General features: G+C 38.6%; 1 protein-coding gene across 1 annotated transcript in view; it reads left to right on the forward strand.

Annotated features, from left to right (window-relative positions):
- Window positions 1–19,021, forward strand: part of LOC137276912 (uncharacterized) — a 45,382-nt gene that overhangs the window by 10,527 nt on the left and 15,834 nt on the right. The window contains exon 2 of the mRNA XM_067808562.1: window positions 4,205–4,423. Within this exon, the coding sequence (XP_067664663.1) occupies window positions 4,205–4,423 (219 nt within the window). The remainder of the gene's footprint in view (window positions 1–4,204; window positions 4,424–19,021) is intronic.

Here is a 19,021-nt window from a genome sequence, read left to right on the forward strand (position 1 = left end):
TCACAGAATGAATGTAGAGTACTAATACAGACAGGATCTGCGTCAGTCCTGATCATAGACATCCGTACAAATGTTACGCTGTTATATAGTCTTCGTGTTTGCAGTATACCCTTTTATACAATGAGTATTAGTCGGTCTTTGCACACATTGCATAAACCATGTCTGATTGGAGGACATATGGAAGGATCTCGTTCCTGATTCAGGAAAAAAAACCCGTTTGGTCACACGGTAGTTCAGCTGAAGAACAAACACTTTTTTCCTCAAACCGTTCATGACAAAAAGTAATGCAAACACGCCGTTGCGGTTATACAAATTCCAGCGCCCAGGTCTATGTGTAGACGAAACAACGTGGTGGCCTTTTGTCCTCTATCCCCGTGGTGATGAACAGCCACGATTTACCAGCCTTAGTGTTTTCATAAATCATTTCGTCATAAATCCTTCGTGAAAACCGTACATTCGATACACCTGTACGATAACATTTACGGTACTTGAAAAAACATTTTGACAGTTCAGACAGACTATTTGTATAGAAGCAACTGGTATTTTATATAAATTACTCTGATGTATATTTCTTAACCTCAGCAAATTCGGGCTGATTTGGTTTTCCGACGATACAGTTCCAAGTGGGCGTAGAGGAAAACAGGAACGTTTCGTGTCATACTCCAGTCACCTAACAAGGGGGATAACTGAACTAACAGCTTTGCTTGAATGAAATCCGCGTGCTGATGCATTCTCAAAACATCCATTATTATTGTATCAACATTGATTCAATCCCATATATCTCCCAATGTCGACAATCGTACATTGAACGTACCCCTGCCTATATTTACTTTGGTTACTCACGTTGGTGTGTTTGTTTTCCAGTACCAGGTAGTCTTGTCTAGCTTCTCTTATATCTACAAGAATAAAATAAACTGTAACAACCATATAATAAATCGTTAGAGAGGCATTCTAAAATTTGTAAGTAATAGGAATGACAATTCTGTATGGATGATCAAACCTCTTTATCGTTCAATGGCGACATTTCGATATACATATAGATATAGATATTTATACCGTTTTCAAGCATGGTAGAAACGGCATATGTATCTATGCCGAAACGTCGCCCTTGTACAATACAGAAGCGGATCTTCCATAAAGACTTGTCAATCCTATAGAAATAAAATAGGTGTGAATAATCATATCAGAATTATGAGTTCAACCATATATGCGAAACTTTGATAGAAGATACTTTGTTATGTCAGTGATATTATGAAAATACTTTTAAGTTTTTGATCTGAACGTATGCACACGCCATTTTAACCATTTTGTGTGTTTACTCCCCCGGACAAACTAAATCGTTTCTATTGAATTGTCGAATTAATTGCAAATCTACATGGCAATAACGGAGATGACACATATGCCAGCTAAATTGGTTTTCTCTTATATGTAATATAATGCAATCCAAATGAATAATCAAACAATATCTCCTTGCTTGAGGTAGAGTCCATTTTAGGATTCCAACGATATGGTTATGGTTGTGAAATAGTGATGATACTTGGTGTTTGCAAAACTCTTAGCATGTGTCAAGAAATGAGACTACAGCATTATACAGATGGAAGACGCTGGTTCACGGTCGTGTATGGCTAGTGTAGATGTTATAGTCTGCAGTTGCATGTTTGTATATTAGACACCTTCTAGATTGATCTGCGCAATACAGTGGAATGCCACAGTGTGTTCCCTGCTGTAAGGGGTTAAGTGGTAGCCTTGTCGTTAAAGTGTCCTGTCTTTACGCCGAATGGGTACAATGCGTGATGACCATTTCTGGTGTCTCCTTCTCAGAAATATAACGACTGTTGAATAGCTATCGAACTGTTGAAGCATATATGCAATATTTTTCAGTTTGGTTTCATCAATAAAAGCGATAAATTATCTTAATCGCAAGTGATGTTTGCTAAAAGTCCACTGTACGACTATGAGATGCGAACGTGTTAATGAGCAATATTAATTTAGTGAGTGTAGTCTTCACCACGCATGTAAAGGCATTTGTTAACGTGATGACTATAGCTTTGAAATATAGTGATTGAGTGAGTGAACGAGGTTTAACTCCTCTTCGAGCAATATGACAGTTATACGAGCACGCGTAACCTTGTTGTCCCGAGTCATAGATGCTTTAAGCGATTCTCACCATGAGAAGGGTATTGTACTGACAAACCAAAAAGCACAACTAGGGCAAACTTGGATTCGAACCAGGGATATATTTGATATCTGTGGGACATCATTCCGCACAGCAATCTGCAGCGCATTGGACGAATGAACCATCTTCTGATGTACTGAATAGCACATACATAACTAAAATACTCGATACAAACATCTGACAGAGAACACAACTGATCCATACATCTCACTTGTCTGCCAAATCATCTTTGGATGCGAATATCACGTCGATACATCAATAGAAGTAGATTTACCCCCAAAACAAAACAACCTGCATATGCGGAAACAACACTAAAACGAACTCACAACAAAACGCGAACAATGCATGCATTCCAAGTACATACTGCAGTAGAAAATCTGTAGGCATTTATAATTCATATACCGAAGATAACAGAATAAATATATTATTTAAGTGCTTAGGGTTTAGCGTGTCGCAGACCTTCCTAGTCCACTCGTGCCAATACTTTATTAATGAGCATACTGCAAGGTGTTGGAAGTGGTATATTTAATGTGTTGTGACGTGTTTTACATAATGGGAACATTATGGTGCTATCCGTGAATGAGTGAGTCAATACTGAACTTCACATCGGAAATATTGCAGCCATATCGTGACTAGAACATACTTGATGTCGGCAAAGAACAGAAAAATCACCAGACTATCACAATTAGAATTAACAGTATCGTGAAAAGTAAAAACTAATAGCGCTATTTGGACAGTACAATATAAAACCTGACTATAAATCGCCAACAACCGAAGGTAGGTCACCTTACTAGGGACCATTGGGACTTCCAGAACCTTTGCTGCCTCTGTGGACGGTGCTATCAACATATAAGATATAGATAACGTGATCATAACAATCGCCAACGATAGTCTACGTATATTACAGTCTAATTCTAAGTATATGGTTTGGTTTCAATGAACAGTAAAATGAAATCAATTAGAGAAGCATTCTGTGTGATGTAATGGCCGTGATGGAGCTCATTCGCAATTCACAGTTGTATACATGTCAGAATTGTTTTCAGAACTATAAGCAGATCAGATAATTAAACTGATGAGAAATGCGAACATTTGTTAGGGCAAACTTCATTATGTAACAACACTTTTATCGGCATGCCTACAAAAACACATCACCATTAAGGTAAATGTAAATTTACAGACTTTGGGAATAACTGGAAGCATCGAAACATCTATGAAATTGATAGAAAGGTTGTATTAGTCATAATACTGGTCAGCACACATTGGCAGCCCTTTACATCGTCCAATGTGGTCATGTTCTCTTCACGATAGGGCCGAAACATTGCTGCTAAATTTTAACTCAACCACTCGTTCACTGTTACTGCTTGATGCGTCAGTGTATAATAAAGAGGAGATACATGCCGACATCGGCAAAGTATAAACTATCAGTGGATCGCTGGAAATCCATGATGACACCTGGTGCTCACGGAAAGTTGAACATGCAATTGAGCCAGCTTCCTGTACCCATGATTCGTTTGTGACGGTTGGTCACGGTTGGTGATTAACACCTCCACTATAGATAATATAACGAGATTTAAAAATGTAAAGTAATAAATACCGTGGTCACACAACAACTATTCACGAAGAAAATGACAGGGAATCTTGAAATACTGGCATCCAGGAATCGCTGTGTGACGTGCAGTAATTGGGTATCCATTGTTATGAAGTTTTTGTTAAATATATTCTTCAGTAGTGTCAAAGATATCTCCTCTTCCCGGAACATCTTATATAAGTTCCACACGCACACATGTATATCTTGCTTTTCCCCTTATAAACAAATGACATATTCAATATTTTCCCCTACATGACTCACATGTACATCTGTAGTTGTCATACCATCGACGTATAAATACTGTCAAAGGATTACATTAAGTGTGATTAGTCACCTTGAAATATATATCGAAATACCACTATAGCATTTACTTTAGTTTATGGGATAATGAATCCGTTAACGAATGCACACACATTTAGAAACTCATTATTATCTTCCAGGACACCCCTGCAGGACAAACCACGGCAAACTGATTCCCCACCCAAAGAACTGCCACTGGTATTTTAACTGCACGGAGACAGCTCTCATTCCCAAATGGAGGCATGGTGAACCATTTGTCGCCGAATGTCGGTACCCGCAACTGTTTGACCCTAACATCAACAGATGTAGAGAGTTCATCAACGTAGAATGCGGAAACAAGTTCGAGCCTGTCGATCCATGTGAGTACAAATGTTATTTTTCAAAATGTAAGTTTCGACTAAATGATTTTTGCATCAACAAAAATATTAGTGTTCATGAAATATATACATATATAACTCCTCAGACTGGGAGATATGTCCTTGCCAGGTAATCAGTGAGACATGTATGCCACATGTTCCCAAAAATGAAACAATCTGTAAAACATACAGCTTTAAACTGTAGGTATTTGTTTCGTCCTCTGGCTGCTGTTTGACTAAATGGATATTTCTTTGAAGAAAGCATTATGGAGTAAAACACAAGGGAAACGTTTTGAATTTCTTCATTTTGGCACATCAAAATCAATTACTCTTTTTATGTTTTGTCTGTAAACATCCGGTGTGCAAGCCAGCACTCGCGCATAGCATCATGCAACATAAGCGTGGTTCTCGTTTGTGCTAACCACAAATTCGATAGGTCTTCATGTCACACTGGAGGTCTAGCCCTTTAAAAATACTTTAAAAGCGACAGACTTTGCATTTGGTCATTTCCATGGTGAACGTATTTGTAGACCTTCGTTCAATATTTACCACCTCTACAATCCAATACCCGCTGAAATATAATGCAAGTTTAATAGGGATGGCATGCTGCAATGCTTGACGGTAAAGGCACGTAATAGTTTCTAAGTTCCTAAAGGCTTTCAGTCAGGGGGTAAAAGTTTAAGCAAATGAAAATATTGGCCAGTTTCACAATTCCACCTGAAAAACGGCGAAATGCATATTTTCAATCAAATACACGAACACATACCTATTATATTACGAACTGGAAACGAGATGAATTTATCAGCAGTGCTACAGTGGTGGCTCAAGAGTCCTCCCAGGATCGATTCCCCACGTGGGTGCTAAAGACTGTGTAAAAGATATTCACTCATACTGAGTAAAGTTTAAAGTGTGGCATTCCACGAATTTTAACCGTACACCAAATGCATTCTTCAGCGTCCAATACTAACATTTATTGTGTATGCGTGTTTGAGTCATTATTCATCCTTTATTTATGTTTATATTCAAAAGGTAACAACAAGTCGAACCTGAAATAGTTGCATTCTTACAAAAGAAATTTAAGATGGCCTACTGTATAAATCTGTATTGCAAAACACACGGACGAGACACAACTTGTCAATGTAAATGTCTGTATACATGTTCATACCAGAGAGCAGAAGGATATTTAAACGTAATGTGATAAATGTGATTACTGAATATTTAGCCAATCTCGCCTTCCCCCCTCACTCACTAACCCACCTACCTTTGGGCACACCCATTCACTCTCTCACTCGCTCTTATATTATTCGCAATATTCCATCATGTCATACGAGATGCTTTGACAGTAGGTAATCTGAACCTGATTAAACAGTAGACTGGAATAGTTGCAGTGTCAAGTATTATGAATGTGACTTTTTCTTAACTTGATACGAAGCTTCATTACTTGTGAAAAAGACATGCAGTGTGAAAGGTACTTGAAACTCTTTACTTTGGAAACGTTCGATAGCACATTACACACACACAGACACACATACAGATACACATACACACACACACACATACATACATACATACATACATTGCGTCGGTAAACATGAAACAATCTCCTGAGTTGATGAGTCATCATTTGTCAACAACAATGCATTGCCTTCATTAGAACCAATTATCTGTATACATTAACCGTTTTCAAAACATCTCCTAAATCAAACGGACAAATAATTCATCTCAAGCTTTGCAAGCATTATTGTTTGTTTTTGTTTTACTTTGCAATGTTCCAGTCATATGACGAAGATCTGTAAATAATTGGTGTAAAATGACATGTGTCAACCATGTCAGCGGGCCAGACCTCCCAGTTCCGTTAAGCGTCTCTTAAAGCATTGGTTGCTGAAGACAAACTCGAACTAATTCACGTGCTTGAAAGCAGTAACGTGGTATTTGTGTTGCAGTGGAGAAACAGATTTAAAGTATTTCTTAGCATAAAGTTGCACTACACTGCTGTGCATAGGACTTAACACGTATAAAAACACATTTGTATGTTCAATGCTGAAAGTCCTCATGCATAGAGTGATTGGTAGTACCAGATTTAATGAACATGCTGTTGGACAGGTACCATGAATGATTGAAACATGCCACAGTTGTTGACATTATAAACCTATTATATATAGGTGTAGATTAACTAAAAATCTATACATTAACAAAGTGTTAAGACCTTAAAATGATTAAATGTGTTAATAGTTGTACCTGCATTTGCAGCTTAAAACACGCGTTTCTCGCTGACAGTCATGTTTTATCCAGCATTGTGAAGGACTTGGTGAACATTGTAGATAACATCCCTTTTCGAATTCGAAAGTAACTGACGTTCAAGTAACTGACAACATATCCACCGTTACTTCTTTGCGACAAGATGTCATGAAAGTCTTTAATTAAAAAAAAAATAAAATAAAATAATAAGTAAACAAAAAAAGCTAAAAAACAAACAAAAAACAACCAAACAAAAAAACACCACCACCAACAACAAAAAGAACAACAACAAAACAAAAAACAAAGCAAAACAACACCCCCCCAAAAAAAACAAAACAAAAAAACCCAAAACAACTAAAGCTTGATCTGGAAACGACATTGATATTGTTTCACTTATATCACTGCCTGACAGTCTGTAGGCACCGATAAATAAACAAAACTCATTCACTCATTTTATAGACTGACGCTTCGCTTTATCTACAATTTTGAATTCTCATTTTATCATTCAGTAAATTAATGTGAAACTAAACACCGTGTTCATCTTCATGGTGCCATTTCTTTCAGTTGTGATTATTTCAACTGAAAGAGTGTCCCAGTGAGATGTGAAACCTAAAACAATGATCTAAAACATCATTTACTTGTTTCGCATTAAAGATAGGGATGAGGAAATGGTATATTATATGGTTGAGGGAGTGTTAAACCGACATGTTAGTTTGATGTGGTGGAAGATTTTAGATGAAAGATTGGCAAATATTAACACTTCAGACACCAACCTTCATGACAATATTGTGGACAAACCAAGACGTTACTCTCGGATTCAAACCCACGATCATAGAACACTCAAAATTAACCCTCTTGTATCTGCAAATGCCAAATCACACAATGCCATAATAACTAGACTGCAAAACAACTGATTCCCTGCAGTCATATTAAAATTAAATAACTACCCTAAATCCCGTCCTTTGTCAAAATTAATATCTGCTTAGAACATTGCTCTATCATGTATCATGACTTGAAATAAGGAAAGAAGCATTATTAAGGTCATGTCATATTAAGATAATTCAAAATAGCAACACTCATGTGTCCTAAAAGTAGACTTCTATTCGTGTATCAATGTATATCATGATATATGACGTTATTATTAGTATATAAGTTATTTGTTTGGTGTAAAAAAAGAAATAAAACATGTTGAAGATTAATGAATTACGTGAATTTACAACAGTCACTAATACTATTGATATGTCAAATATCATAAGAGGTAACATCATTTTTGTGAGCTGGTACATTTAGTGAATTCAATACATATACTACAATAGTGCTGGAGATAAGACAATGGTGGTCGAGATAACGTAGGAACAACATCAGGTTTTTCCAGATAATGTAGGAATGACCCAATGGTGGTCGAGATAACGTGGGAATAACGCAGTATACCCGGATGAAGTGAGAATACAGCAACAGTGGTCGAGAAAACTTTGGAATAACACAATGGCTTTCGCGATAACGTAGGAAATAATATAAGGTGGTCGAGAGATTGAGAGAATATAACAATGACCGAGATAACGTAGAAATAACAGAAGGTTTTTCCGGAAAATATTTGCATAACGTAGAGATAGCGCGAGAAAACAACAACAATGGTCGAGATAGCGTGGGGATAACACAAGGCCTCTTGAGACAACAACCTAGGAATAACACAGAATGGTCTGTCTGTCTGTCTGCCTGTCTTGTCTCTGGAAATACATGGGATATTGTGCTCTCTGCAAAAGGTATCATTATCATGACTATTAAGCTTCCTCGTTAACGTACAAGTCGTGAATAGAATGTAGAAGTGGTCAGTTGTATAAAGCATGATTTGGGTCCACTGTCAGAGTTTCGCATGCAGTGAGGGTATAAAAGTTAGTGTGTGAACAGATTACACATGCATTTTGAAAAAGACCACTACAGCTGAAAGTAAGAGGGCATAGGTATGCTCCAGGTGGGCTCGACACATGCCAACGTTGCATGAACCTTCGTTTGCGCCCGTGTAGCCATCTCTAGACTGCGGCAATGTTACTGGCACACGGCACAGACACAGGACAGACAATGAAGTGGGAACTCGCGAGTAACAACACTAGCTGAAAACCGGCATTTGAGGACGTTACACTTAGAAACCTTAACCTGGCGGTAACGAATTCGCTTGAGCACCGTGTCGGTCCTTCCTTGTTGACCCCTGAACACAGACGTCATAGACTGTTTTGGACCCGAGTTGTTCATCGTTGGCAGTGACAAGAGAAACAACATAAACGTTCTACAGTGGCCAGCGCGATCAAGCACATGTGGGATGCACTAAACGGACACATGCGGAAATTTCCGACGTTTGCGGCGTTACAGGAAGACTGGCAGCACACAAGACACGATCAAGCAGGACACATGTGACGACAAAACAGGAAGACCGCCATCTCCGCACTCTCCATCTGCGCAACCGGGTCATCATGGTAACGAAAACGTCGGTAACGGCTCTAGGATATGTCATCAGTCGACGTACCGTGCATCAGAGCTTGACGTCTTCTGCATGGAGTGGCACTGTCACAAGATGATTGTCGTTGTAGGTTACAGTGGGAGAGGACTGCATGTTGCTGGCTGGTACGAAATTGGCAGCGAGAGTTTGTTTACAGACGAAAGTCGATTCGCCATGTTCAGTTATGATGGTCGTGTTCATGAATAACGTGGCAGGGGAGAAAGACTAGCTCCGATCTGCGTCCAAAAGTCCATCCTTTTGGAAGAGGCGATGTGACGGTGTGGGGAGGAATTTGTGTGAGTCAACGTGCGCAACTGGTCGTAATACAAGGAAACTTGAACGCTCAGAGATACGTAGATGAGATTCTCTTCAACACATGGTTATATCATTTCTTTGCCAGCAAGAGCGTGGAACCCTTCTGCAGCACCATAACACCAGATCCAACACAGCGCGAATTGTCCAGGACTTCTTGAACGCCCAGAATATCCAGGTTCTACCATGGCCAGCACGTTCACACATGACTCAAACCCCATAGTGCGCTTGTGGGATCGCCAGAATCGCCGTGTGAGAAGACGTCGACTGACGACATCGATGAGACGGCGAGTCTAGCCGTGTATTGCTGCTAGAGGTGGTCACACTCGTTACTAAGGATGTGTATTCGTGACCATTCTTGACATGACTGAGACATTCCAGGTATCAAACGTACACCTTTACTCTCATGCTAACAGTTACATCAAGAAGTGTTAACCAGTGAATAAGGTGCTGGAGAACCAGTCAAAAGCAAACTCTATAATACTGAAAGTGATATAACACCGTTAAAATATTTTGTTTGATTTTGTTTGCTGAAAGCTCGCTAGGGAACACTGAACTCATACAGCCTCTTAGGCGCAGCGAGTTAACACGCAATCTCTTCCTCTCAAGATATCCATTTGGAGATGGGTGAACTTGGACACATAGTCAAAGTATTTTGTCCAGTGGTACTGCACGTGACCACTAGGTGTCTGCAAGTGCTTGTTTATCCACCACATGGTTAGCTACCACCGGATGATCAGGGTTGTGCACTGCACACTTGAGACGGGGACAACTCTGAAAGAACCTGCAGGTAAGGTTAGTTCTAGGAAATGTGCCTACAGGACTTTGCCCACAATTTTTTTCAGGGGAGGAACTTTGACCACAATATAACTTTTAATACTCACCCACCTTAATACCCTTCTCAGGATGTGTTATTTATAAAAGAGATCAAACATTAATTGCATTTCAATAAAACCCCTGTGTTTGTTTTCATTTCTTTTCTAATTACAATAAACACTTACCATACTCCTCTCTCACCTGTAACCTTTAAAAAAAAGTCTGAACCAACTATATATTGACTACATCAACAACGAAACAAATGGAATAATTTATGATGGTGCCACCATAAGACTGAAATAAAACAATGAAGAACTGAAACAACTATCAGCAACGAAAAAATGTTTTAGACTGAACAATGAAGTACTATTCATTTTCAACTATAAATATCAACCAATAAAATAATATCATATCATCATGTCATGTTGTATCACCAATATGGGCAAAGTTCTTCCCCTGTAAAAATTGTTGTGGGCAAAATTTCTTACACCAGGGTTTTTACACCCGGTCACAAGTGGGGATCGATCCAGGCACCTTTCACTTCCTTCGCCCGTGCCCCAACATCACAAAGCACAACACTTACGGACACAGTGGCTACAATCAGTCTAAAATGGGCTACGAAATTGATGAGATACACAAACGAGTTGAAATGAGTTTCATGCATAACGCAAATGCAAGATTAAAAATTTTATCCATCCGTCCAGCAGTTTCCTCAGAATGCTTCTTGTCGATTAGTCAATAGAAGACTCACCGGGCAAATTATCCATCCGTCCAGCAGTTTCCTCAGAATGCTTCTTGTCGATTAGTCAATAGAAGACTCACCGGGCAAATAAAGTTCATACGGTTGACAATATTTTACAGAACTGGAACACTCACATTCCGAGTATACATACAGATTTAACAGCTTCATTTATGAAGGTATCAATGACGACATTGTATTAGAAACTATTCGTTAAGTAAACACATCCCTTCACCATCCCTCCCACCCCAGACCCCCCTCCACACACCCATTCACTCATTATGAATGTGTATAATGTATTTTTGATCTACTTGTTATTTACTTATCCATCAAATGTGGACAATGATATGCTTTTCTCCTTTTGTAATGGAAACTGACTTTCATTCCATCATACAACATACACATCTCATTGTCAATCCAACAATGTGTCAACGCATCCAGGCTTTGCAATGTAAAAATCAAATCTTTATTTAGAACCTAGACAAACATTGTTGTACTTTTATGTAAACATTCTGGCAGCAATGAACTCCTCACCATGTTGTGTACATACCCCAAGATTGACATGAAGTATTGTAATCCCCTATGCCTGCCCATGACCATCTGGTGAAGTATCAGGTTATGTTTACATCCTACTGAAAAGGACGTGTTTCCGTCGTGTTGGTACTTACTTGTCCAGTTTAAAATGTAGCACTATATCCCACTAAACCGTACATGTTTGTGCTGTTCGAGAAAGCCACGATTCTTTTATTCTGAGATGAAGGTAGAGGAACATGCACCAATCTGACAATGACGGGAGTGTTCTATGTATCAAGACCAGCTGCTGATATCCTAGAGTTATCATTGTCACTGGGGGTCGGTTGTCAGCAGACGCATGCCATCTTCTGGAACCAAACACTCAAACACATTTAATCATTAAAGGAAGTAACAGTGTTGATCATGGGACGTTTGCAACGTGCACCATGTTTACGTGACCTGCTCATGTTGCATGTGGGCACACGTCCAAATATTGTTGCCTAAACGCTGCATGTTTAACACTTGTCAGCAGCAGATTGTGGACCTGATACTGACACACACTGCCGAATATCCACGCCGTTGTTGATGGTCGCTAAAGGGCAACAACTCCAATCCCGGGTAGATTAACTAGAATGGCGGTATTAAAACATCTGTAGCAAACTGCCACTCGGATAATGGATTGGTCGTAAAACTGCATGACCAGACTATTAAAGCATTCGGGGCTGGCCGAACTGCAGTCAATATTGTTCATGACGTAGTCATAGATCAAATGTCCGATTTATATCATTGCATCACTCGCTGTATCATTGGGCGTGTTGGGCAACCTGTCACCTTTGTGTTGATTATACATCGTGCTTGCAATTGTGGCCTACGTTGGAGTAAAACCTGGCTCACAAAAACACCGTTGCCAGTTCCAAACTTTAATCTTCCGCGATTGAACACATCCAGGCACGTCGATTGCATCTACTCTAAAAATACCCCCGTCATGCTCAGTGAACTAGGCCAACCTAATCAACACGATACTGGTTGACGTACCAGGAGGCTTGGATACTTAAACGGATACGTGCATATCCTGTCAACAAAGACGGTTTTAAGGACGACAACGATTGCAAATTGCGGTTTTCGAATTAATTTCGACCTCAAGAACGACCTCTTGCGCCACCATCTCTTCGAACCAGCTATTAGACATCATAAGATCGCATCCTCTACTTGACTGCAGTTATCATCATGTTTCCGTCTGACAATACCATATTGATCAAAAAGTATATTTTGATTGTTCCCCTATTTTGCTGCTTATCATTGTAACAAGAGCACTAATTTGACGTAATACGTGTTACCTGTTGGAGGAGCTTATTGGTCCGGATTGTGTATGTTGACAAACCACGAAGATGACGTGAAAGGAGACAAAAGTCTCCATTTACAGCACGTTTACACGAGCCTGTTGTCAATCGGAAGTAAACTATAAACTAATATATGTATAAACGCTTGATATCATTTGAGACCTTCCATGCCTTGAAAGAGTGGAATCAGTAACTTGAATTTGTCAGGAAATGAGTGCGTTGGGGAGAGAATGATCTCCTTATCGCTGAAACACAGTTGTGAAAATAACATTGGAAGATAAATTCCGGGTGAAATTGTTTCACGTGACGAGAGAAGCATCGGTGTATTCTTTGCAAAAACTACAACAGTTTTCCTTCACAAGAGTGTTTATATGATTAAGGCACTTGAGATTGACAGACCGTCCGGTTGTATGTGGCGTCAAACGAACACGCTCACGTTACATTCAACATTGTGCACTCGTCTCTTCTTTCAGAACATATTTCTCATTTACTTGGAAAGAGTTTTGTCAAGTCTGTTGGATCATTGATTGGTCATTACTATCTATTTCCTTGCTTCATCTGCGGAGAAGAGAACTATTTGCAATCCGCTCGGTTTACAAATGCATGCAACAGAAAAAGAGGTGAGTTTGGATGGTGAGTTTGAATATGCCATTGATGGATTCCTGGAAATATGGAGATCGCCTAAATGCGCAGGTGCAAATGATTTTACTTAAGTACTCATATCAGCACCACCCTTATCCCACTTCGTCTCCCTGAGTAGTACGGGCTGGTCCTCCATTCTGCAAGTAGTGTACAACCGCCGGTACGTTTTCATTAGAGGCTGGCCAGTTGTAGTCCATGCTGTAAGGGTTGTTTTCAGCTCAGACCTGTACTACAGGGCGAAAGACAACCGAATCGGTCTCCGAGAAGCCAGTCTTGCGTGTGGCTGATTCAGTACACCATCTGAAGCCACGCATTCTAAAGCTATATACTCAAATCGCCGATCTTTCAGAGGCACAGAAGCACTTCCACCGTATATAATACGAGTGACCTTTGGGAATACAAAAGGTTGCTTGAAAGGACAAAGTCAAAGCGTATGGATATCAATGTTGAATTTGTCAGCATGATCATGACAACCTGTGTCAATCTGCATTGCAATCTTCTCCAAGAAAAGTTCATGGTGGGTGCAACTAATGCTATAGATGACGACGATGATGAGTTTGGTTTAAGTGACCTGTCAAAATATTATTCAACTGTTTCAACTCGTAGTAACTTTACAGTAATACAGATTTCATTGTCATTGGAAAATAACTGTGAAGCAGGTTTGTTCTTATGATCAGTATTGTACTAGGGGCTTATGTATAGTCTGTATGATCTTGTGTACTTAAATTGATTTTTAATATCCAGTATCACAGATAAAATATTCTTACATAGGCAAGTTTTGGAACCTGTTCCTATGTCCAAAATACGTCATTTATGCTTATAGCACATACGATTTTACTAGACCTCCTCAGGGGCAGCAGCTATACTCAATTCTAACACTACCAAGTGAAGCAACGCATAGTGTTAAACCACTCGTTTGTCAGTGATGTCACTTAATCTTTGAAAACAAAAGTGAGCAGTAACAGTATCTTGTCTAAGTTATGTATGTTGTGAAATTGTACCTTTTCAGTCCATGTTATGTTATACTTAGCGGATGTAGCATCTTGGATATGTTGTACAATGCTAAAGAAAAAAATAACATATTTTAGCACAACGTGGCTGATTTATAATTATTTGCCAGGTCAACCCACAAAATACTGTATAACCAAACCATGGAAACTACACAAAACTAAACACTTGTAATGAAGGGACATCTTCACAAGGTTTTCAAGTCATCATGGCGAGGAATGAGTCTGTGTACTCAGCAAAGCATCTTGAACCGACTGTCATGAGATCTTAGTCTCGACACTGGCTAGGTTAGTGAGCACATTCCTGCAGTTGTACACACAATGTTCGTTCAAACCGACCTTGCTTTCCCGCTAATTACACCATGGTTTTACTAAGAATATGTCCTTGTCAGTCTAAGTCTCTTGATTGGCCATTTCCATCGGTAGAAGGCAATTACAGCATACCATATGTTAGTATACCATAGTAGGGGTTGGCATCAGTAGATCTTGTGTCTCTATGAATTACAAATCTTTAATGCCTGCTTTGAAAAACAACAACAACAGCACCAGCACCAACAATTTACCTAAAATATCTTTCGAAGATGATATGAGCTAACCAATGTGCATTTAACATCAGCAAGGATACTTGTAACTACCCACAGGATCTATTCATGTATATCTATTTCATGAAAAGACGCCAACACTTCTAGCAGGTTCTGATGAAGAAACAATTAAATTGTGTATTTTTGACAAAGGACAAAGATGTTAAAAATAATGTTCTCAACTATCACTATCGCATGTCAGTGTTCCATACGACAAAAAAGAAAATACACTTTCTTTAAAGGTCCAGGGCAAATCCCAGCAATTGAGGACAAATGTTTTGTAAACAGTACTGAGAAGAATTAAACTCAATATTTGACTTAGATAATAGATAACAGTTTTCGAAATCCTACGACAAGACATTGAAGTAAGAACTACTTTATTTGCCTTCTCTGCTCGGTTTAGTATGATGATCGGTTCATTATGCATATGAAAAGAACTTCTGGTTGGATGTACATAACGAAAACACGTACATATGGCCACAGTGTATAATTTAAGCTTCAGGTGTGATGATTATGCGACACATTAAAAAATGTCCAAATAGAGTTGCTAGAGTTGGTACTTAGACATGGATGGCTTAAGCTTTGAGACAAGCATTTGACTAATGGCAGGATCAACCAGATAAGCGCAGCCTTCGCTTGGGACTAACAGACACGTAATTATAAAACGATAACATTCCGACTAATTGTTTCGATATACACTATTGTGCGTGACACATATAAAGGATGGGTTAGAAAAAGCAAGCACACTTGGCATCTTTATCATTTAATTTTCATTCATACAAACATATGCTCATGATATAATTGTGCAGTGACTTTTTTCGGGAAACAATATTGTCTTTTCTTTTTTGTCGATATCTACCCTCATTAGGTGGTGAAAAAGTGACCAAAGTTGAGGTTGCTGTACAAAACCATCCCATGATGGCAACAATTTGTTTTCTTTCTCGTGATGGTATGATATGGAATCACTTCTTAATCTTAGGCTTGTAGCCAGAGATAAAGTTACCCTTATGTATGTGAACAAATTTAAGTTTTCAAATGATGTTTAAAAAAGAATTGTTTCTAAAAACCCATGTACGTGAATGTATTTAAATGTTATGAATAAAACCATGCATAAAATAGCTCTCTTTATATGAGTGTATAAAGTACTGCCAAATCATCAAGTAAATCATTATGGCATTAATGATCACACACTTTGACAATCTGATTTATTTAGAGATTCCATTCGATTCAGATGCTGGGAACATTACCAAGCAAATGGACTTCCTTGACAATGATACTCACACCTTATGGTTAAAGCATCTGCATTTCTTGCTCCTTGCAGCTTTTCTTTTGAAAATACGAAATTCAGTATGTTTCTTCGATACCAACGGAACATAGTCCACACATACCAGAACACGTTTGGTCATGGCCCATGTAAACCAGTTGACAACTGAGCGTATGATAGATTATTCAAACGACGTTTGAACACTCACAACGAGAACACTCGACAGTAGTTAATCACCACTCATACATAGAACTATGGTTATATGGAAACAGTCGGGTGTTTTGTCACTTCTTCTGAGTGGAATGTATGGAACAATGGTAGTAGTTTAAATGCCTGTTGTAAATGAAATGAAATGTAGTTTGGCGGCACGCCGTCTTGTCATACTATGAGAAGACGTTTTCTTTTTTCATATCGCACGTGTTTTTGTTCTTCATTTAAGACAATGTTTAAACGGATTTTTTTATTTTCAAAATTAAGGTAGGATCCGAATTGATATACTTCTCTACTTCTAACAGATACTATCTATTAAATAACCTTCAGTTATAGTTGATAAAACGTCAACTCAGTAACAGTATCATGTAAGTGTGATCAACTGGTACATGGGCTTTGTGGAGTGTCAATATCGACTTTTGAAGATCTCGACTCACAGATCCGCCCTTATGATTGTCTCTGGTTTGTCCAGACCTTACCTTACCTTACGATCTTACGTTGATTTCACAAAAGCCCCGACATGCCGGAATCGCCACCTTCTCACATAACGCTGACATGAAATAAACCGTAATAATGTTCAAGACAGGGTTAATCCTTAAACATTTTCCAATTACATAGGACTCACAAGTAGATGCCACATTACACTCGGTATTTCTTGGAACTTGGTGTTATATGCGCTGACGACGTTATATGCTTGTAGCAAATTAGGACCATATGAAAGAAAAAATATTGTATTTGCATGCAAAGTTACTTGTAGCTGAGTAAATTACATCTTATTGGTATACATACACATGATTTTACATCCATATTTACATTTAAGAACGTTGGTATATGCATCTTGCATATTATTTACTGGAGTAATTATTGATACGTTTCCTTCGATCTACATGAAGACCGGTGTCAGTAAGGTTTTCTCAGACGTCACGGCCACGCAAGCCAAAGGGTGATAGCAAACGCTACAAACAACCAAGTCGACTGACACAAAGTAAGGCAGGTTACACAGGAAACCACCAGTGTTGCATACGCACGATAATCAGTGACGTTTTCGACAAGGTAATCACGTTAGGTATTTTGGTTATTTGTGAATATATATGTTACAGCCGGGTTGTAAAATCAGTAATGTCGTAAACTATTCAGCCATTTCGCGTCATTTTGTGTAACAACAATCAATATACTTCAGCCATTTCAAGAAGTGTTATTCCATCTATGTGTGGTGGAGATGGGTTTGTGAGGCTGCTCTGTTCCCATGTGGCAAACAAACATATGTAAATGCTTCAAAGCCTAGATGAAGTGAAACAGTCGTTGACACAATAGTTTAACTGTTAGTGGCAATACGTGTTTTGAAACTGTGATCCACTTTTGCAGGTTAAGTCATTACGTGCAATTTCATGAAATGACTGACGTATATTGATTAATGACGCAAAAGGACAGCTCTCTTAGTTATTTCATGACATGACTGACGGATATTGATTAATGACGCAAAAGGACAGCTCTCTTAGTTATTTCATGACATGACTGACGGATATTGATTAATGACGCAAAAGGACAGCTCTCTTAGTTATTTCATGACATGACTGACGAATATTGATTAATGACGCAAAAGGACAGCTCTCTTAGTTATTTCATGAAATGACTGACGTATATTGATTAATGACGCAAAAGGACAGCTCTCTTAGTTATTTCATGACATGACTGAAATTTTTAGTCATTTCATGAAATTACTGATTTCTCAATCCGACTGTGATATATAAACAGTCACATGTAAAAGTTTGTTTATTCAACAAAGGGCTTTAATCATGTCTATGCACATAGTTTTCAACCACCAGTTCCAATGCTCTTCTACTAGACCAGAACAGGTTACACTGTATATTTGATATTCTAAATGCATCATGTTGGAATAAGAAATGAAGAAGCTAGGGGATTTAGGGACTGACATAGGTATGTTACAAATATTAGATACAGAATATGTTCCTGGTCTTATTGACCTCATTGTCGTTATGACTATACTAACATGATCAGGGAACTCAAATATCCCGTAGCAATGTTAGATTTGAAATGCACACTTGTAACAAAACCAAGCTATGGTTCAATAAGATGAATACCACACCAATCTTATCTGTATTGAAAAAATCAACAAATGACATTGTTCCATAGCCAACCTGTAATAATTAAACAGGTTGGTTGCAGCCAGAGGATTATTAAGGTAGATGATCGTTAACATTAAGGTTAACTTGTCTGGATGAAAAAAGTCCTCTGAATATGAAGTGTAGAGCAAATGCCAACACCAGGTCATTCTCATCAGCATCATGTCGTCGCTTGTGTCCCATTGGTGTCATCCGGAACAGTAATGGACCAAGATGGTGCAACAGAACAGGCTATTGTTTACAGTGAGTTGGAGTTACTAATGATCAACAGAGTAATCAGTACTAGTGAATAGAGACATTT

The sequence above is a fragment of the Haliotis asinina genome, chromosome 3 (assembly GCF_037392515.1).
Source record: "Haliotis asinina isolate JCU_RB_2024 chromosome 3, JCU_Hal_asi_v2, whole genome shotgun sequence".
NCBI lineage: Eukaryota > Metazoa > Mollusca > Gastropoda > Lepetellida > Haliotidae > Haliotis > Haliotis asinina.